This window comes from Gekko japonicus, unplaced genomic scaffold (genome assembly GCF_001447785.1).
Source record: "Gekko japonicus isolate JY-2015 unplaced genomic scaffold, Gekko_japonicus_V1.1 scaffold2477, whole genome shotgun sequence".
Taxonomy (NCBI): Eukaryota; Metazoa; Chordata; class Lepidosauria; order Squamata; family Gekkonidae; genus Gekko; species Gekko japonicus.
In genome coordinates this window covers 88,544-93,880 of record NW_015160908.1, presented here as the reverse complement: position 1 = coordinate 93,880, position 5,337 = coordinate 88,544, and the positions used below count along the sequence as shown (strand labels likewise).

At 51.6% G+C, this 5,337-nt stretch overlaps 1 protein-coding gene across 1 annotated transcript in view; it reads right to left on the bottom strand.

Annotated features, from left to right (window-relative positions):
* The window catches only part of LOC107121240 (ATP-binding cassette sub-family A member 1-like), a gene marked incomplete at its 5' end in the record, with an annotated part of 112,876 nt that overhangs the window by 20,246 nt on the left and 87,293 nt on the right, over positions 1 to 5,337 (bottom strand). The window contains 4 exons of the mRNA XM_015424127.1: positions 139 to 302; positions 486 to 581; positions 1,194 to 1,206; positions 4,274 to 4,336. Coding sequence (XP_015279613.1) covers positions 139 to 302; positions 486 to 581; positions 1,194 to 1,206; positions 4,274 to 4,336 — 336 coding nt within the window. The remainder of the gene's footprint in view (positions 1 to 138; positions 303 to 485; positions 582 to 1,193; positions 1,207 to 4,273; positions 4,337 to 5,337) is intronic.

Here is a 5,337-nt window from a genome sequence, read left to right as displayed (position 1 = left end):
GGAACCCTCTGGTGGCCAATAACTGAACTGCGGAGAGAGGCACAAGAAATACCCGGGGAAGAGCTATGAGAAAGGAGCGTAGATGGGGAGAGGGAGAAAGAACCAGCCCTCCGCCCTCCTATGGCATGAAAAACTCACCCTGCCCAGGTACTTCCAGTCCAGAAGGTCAGAGAGCCGCTCGGTGCGGTTGCGCTGGATGATGCGCTGCCGCCGGGTTTGCTGGCAGAAGCTGTAGAGGAACGAGGTCAGCTGCGTGCATGACTCGTCCAAGCCCCGGAAACGCCGGTCCACAATGTAGATACCTAGGAGAACCAGGGAGGTGTGAAGGAGGGGCTATAGTTCAGTGCCAGGGCCCACGCTTTGCACACGGGAGGTCTCAGGTTCAAGCCACGGCATTTCCAAATTTGGAGGTTAGATCTGGTTAGGTCTGGCAGAGACGCCACGGCACCCACCCTCCCTGCAAGAGCACAACTCCCAATACCAACCGTAAGCTGTTGGGTCTGCTATGTGTTCCTCCATGAAGCAGCCAAAGCCAGAGAGGTTGGTGGAGATGCTGGGAATGCCCATAACGGTGCATTCGGCTGGAAAGAGACACACAGATTATGTGAAGCTGTGCACGTTAAAGCCCCTGCGGCTCAGCACACGGCTGAAGAATTCAGGCAGCCCGCTGGTGGGTCTTTATTACTACAGAATATACATTGAACAAGTTAGGAGACCGAGGAAGAACAAGCCCCAAGGTGGGGGAGCTGTTCAGGATTCTCTGCAGGATCCGTTGAAAGAGCATGATGGAGTGAGCTCCCATCTCTAGTTCCAGCTCCTGCCAACCTAGCAGTTCGAAAGCAAGAAATTGCAAGTAGATAAATAGGGACCACTTTGGTGGGAAGGTAACAGTGTTCCGTGCGGCTTGGTGTTTAGTCATGCCGGCCACATGACCATGGAAACGTCTTCGGACAGCGCTGGCTCTTCGGCTTTGAAACGGAGATGAGCACCGCAACCCTAGAGTCGGATTCGAACCTTTACCTTTACCTTTACATATAAAGCAATCTACATGAAACGGGTATTTGTTGTTGCACAAAATCCATAGCGTGTGAGTATTGTAGTAAATGATTTTGCTAATGTATCTTTTTTGACTCCTTGTCATTTTTGTCACGGTTGTTTCAATTGGATTTCCATCTTCTCCTGGGATCTCTCACTTCTGGCTCCAACCTACAGGTGGGGGCTGGAATTTCCCCAGAATTATCTCCATACTCCATTCCCCTGGAGAAAATGGCAGCTTCAGGGGGTGGGCTTCACAGCTTCCCATCCCTCCCGTCCCCAAACTCCACTCTAACAAGAGTCGGCCCCCAAATTTCCCGACCCACAGTTGGCAACTCTATGCAGCAGCCATTTTGTTGCTGCGGCCACAACTTTGCATCAGGATTCCCAAGTAAGGATCGGCATTTGTCACAAATCTAATTTTGTGACAAACATTGCCGGTTCGTGGTTCGCGATCCAGAGGTTTGTACCCATCCCTATCCACGACCCTCCACATGATTTCGGGGGTTCATGGTGGGAAGCGAGCGGGATTGCTGAAATGTAGGGTTGCCAGGTCCCTACCTGGCATCCAGCAGGGGAGAGAGGCTGTGTGTCCGGGAGCTTCGCATGCGCCGCGGTGACGTTACTCGGAAATGACATCATCACGCTGGGCACGTTGTTGAGGGACACTCTAGCATTTGGGCTTGAAACTCTATGGTACCACAGAGTTTTAAACCCAAATGCTAGAGCGTCCCCCAACAATGTGCATGGCACAATGACGTCACCCCTGGGTGATGTCACCATGCCAGGCAAGTTGGCCCGATTCAGGCACTTTGGGAGCAGAGTTCCCTCCGGCGGCCGGATCCGGGCCAGTGGGTTGGGGGCCCTTAGAACGGGCAAACCCCCACCCCCCCAGGGAGACCTGGAAGCCCTACTGAAATGGCTTGCATCCATTTCAGCCTGTTAGGCTAAAGTAGATGCAAGCCATTTCATGGATCCATTTCCCTGAAATGGCTTGCAAAAGCCATTTAAAGGGAACATTCCCTTTACCACTGCTCCAATCCATTCTATCCATGTGCCAGAACCTGCCCCTGCCCCTTTGATGGCACCTGGTATTTTTGGCCACTGTGTGACAGAGTGTTGGACTAGGTGGGCCCTTAGCCTGATCCAACATTGGCTTCTCTTATGTTCTCTTATGAAAGAATAACTTAACACATACTGAGCACTGCGAACTGACCCTCAGACAGACCTTTTCCTCATTACTCCGTACTTCCCACAACCACCCTGTGAGGTAGGCTAATATCATCACTTCCATATTGTAGATGGGAAGGCAAGCCTGGGAGAGAGGGACTTGCCAAAGGCCAGCCAGTTGGCTCCTGCCCAATGCAAGATTTGAACCAAGGATTTTCCTAGATAACACACTTTGTCTCTTGAACAGTGTCACAAATAAAAGCCCGCCCACCCCCGCCCCCCGGCAAAGTTTGCCACCACAGACAAGGATTTATTAGACCACCTCCCCACATGGATCTAAATCACTTGTGATTTAAAAGGGAGAACAAAACACAAAGGAAAGGTTTCTTGCCTGCTCAACTGGAGCCAAGCAATGGCCACCGTAAGTGAACAGACAACCAACTATTTAAATGCCGGGGCCAAGAGCCCTCCAGGAAACACCAGGCTGAACTGGGATCAGTGCTTACAGATAAGGTTAACTCCTGGCCTCCTTGAGGTTAACTCCTGGCTCTTACCTTTAAAGCCCTATATGGTCAGGGACCTATCTACCTGAGGGACTGCCTTTCCCCACATGTTCCCCAGAGAGCTCTAAGATCGGGCTCCCAAAAATCATTTGGCCCTTCCAGGCCCTTAAGGAAGCCAGGTTTGCTGTGACGAGGGCCAGGGCCTTCTCTGTGGCAGCCCCTTACTAGTGGAATGAGCTCCTGGATGACATCAGGGCCCTACGGGACCTTGTTACAGTTCTGCAGGGCCTGTAAAACGCAGCTCTTCCACCAGGCCTTTGAGTAGGACCCGCTGCCACGAATATTCCACCTCTGAGATTCCATCATCCATCTACCCCATTACAGGACCTTTTACAGTTCCGCAGGGCCTGCAAGACGGAGCTCTTCCGCCAGGCTTTTGAGTAGGAGCCGCTGCCGCCACTACTACCACCGTGTAACTGCGGTCCAGTACCGCCGGGTTAGGCAATGGAGCAATTGGAATATCGTGGCCCATGGCGTCCCCCTTCCTGACCTCCTCCTGATATGCAATGGGGGAGTGTGTAATTATAGTCTTTCATGTATCCTGTTAGGTGTGAATTTTAGCTTCAACTGTTTTAATCTGTTTTATCTCTATTGCACTTTGTGCCTTGTAAGCCGCCCTGAGCCTGCGTGCGGGGAGGGCGGGGTATAAATGAAATAAATAAATAAAAAGAAAAAGAAAAATGTTCCCTACAACAATCTACCAATGTCCATCCCCAAGGGCAAAATAACCCTACTAGGTTTGTACAGGAGTAAATTCCATTCCCTTCACTGCAAGTTTCCTTTTACTCTAATTAATTACATCCTCTTCTTTCCAGGACAGATCACATTCATTCACAAACCGATTGCTAATTATTTTGTTTTTGCTGAAGGGCTGATGTGGAGATGGTCTACTGCCTGTAAATTGGACTAGGCAAATAATTGTACAGGGACAATTGTACATAAGAAAAGCAATGTTGGGTCAGGCCAGTGGCCCATCCAGTCCAACGCTCTGTGTCACACAGTGGCCAAAACCCAGGTACCACCAGGAGGTCCACCAGCGGGGCCACAACTCCAGAAGCCCTCCCTGCTGTTGCCCCCCAAGCACCAAGAATACAGAGCATCACTGCCCCAGACAGAGTGTTCCATCTATAACTTGTGGCTAATAGCCATAGATGGACCTCTGCTCCATATGTTCATCCAATTCCCTCTTGAAGCTCTTGATACTTGTAGCCGCCGCCACCACTTCCTGCGACAGTGAATTCCACGTGCGAATTGCTCTTTGGGTGAAGAAGGAATTCCTTTGGGTCTATCAACACCATTAGCGGCAGAAGCTAAACAGAGCTTCCATAAGCAGGAGCAGTCTACCTCTGAGTATGAGATAGAAAGGTCAAACTACAGGGGGAAGCCTTCTGGCCCAGCAAGTGTGTTTCTGGGCTTTCCGTTTGTTGAGAAGAAGATGCTGGACCAGATGGACCCTCCTTGGTTTGATCCAGTAGGGCTCTTTTGGTGCAAGTCAATTAGCTCACCTCTCCTGGAGGGATTCCCACACATAAGCGATCCACGGCTGGCTTTTTGTTCATCCGGTAAACCTGGAGACAGGATAACCCAGCTGATCAACTGGAAACAAATACACACCTCTGCCCCATTCCTCATGGGAGCTCTTGAACCCATGAAGCCGCTTCCTACTGAGTCAGACCACTGGTCCATCCAGGTTAGCATTGTCAACTCTGACTGGCAGCAGCTTCCTAGGATCCCAGGACTTTCACATCACCTCCTACCCAGTCCTTTCAACTGGGGAGGTCGGGGACTGAGCCTGGCACCTTCTGCATGCCAGGCGGATGCTCTACCACCGAGCCACAGCCCCGGCCTGGGTGAAAGCCTGCCAAGCAGAAGAGACAAGTGGGATCGCTGTGGCGAGCGCACGTTTCCGAGCCCTGCCACACCACTGAGACTGGCCCATCAGTAGTCTTGGCCCTGAACTCAACACGGCAGCACATTCCAAGAGCCACAGTGGCGTAGGGGTTAGACGTCGGAACAGGACTGGAGAAACCCGGGTTCAAACCCCAGCTTTCATCGCAGAATGGCTGTGAGTATAAAATGGAGGCGGGGAGAACCAGGCGCATCATGCAGTGTGCAGGTGGAGGGGAAGTGAAAGCAAGACAGAGAACACTAAAAAGCACCTGCCCTCACCTGGATGGGCCAGGCTATGAGGAGGAGAAGGAGAAGAATACGATGACAACAAAGGAGAAGGAGAAGATGAGGAGGAGGAGGAGGAGGAGACGATGGAGGCGATTGGATTTATACCCCGCCCTTCACTAGGAGTCTCAGAGCAGCTTACAAACTCCTTTCCCTTCCCCTCCCCACAACAGACACCCTGTGAGGTAGGTGGGACTGAGAGAGCTCTGACAGAAACTGTTATTTTTCAGGAGCAGCTCTTGACAGAACTACGGCTTGCCCAAGGTCACACCAGCAGCTGCAAGTGGAGGAGTGGGGAATCAAACCCGGTTCTCCCAGATTAGAGTCCGCGCACTTAACCACTACACCAAATCACTACACCAAAGGCAACCTTTGCTGACCTTTGTGCCTCTCC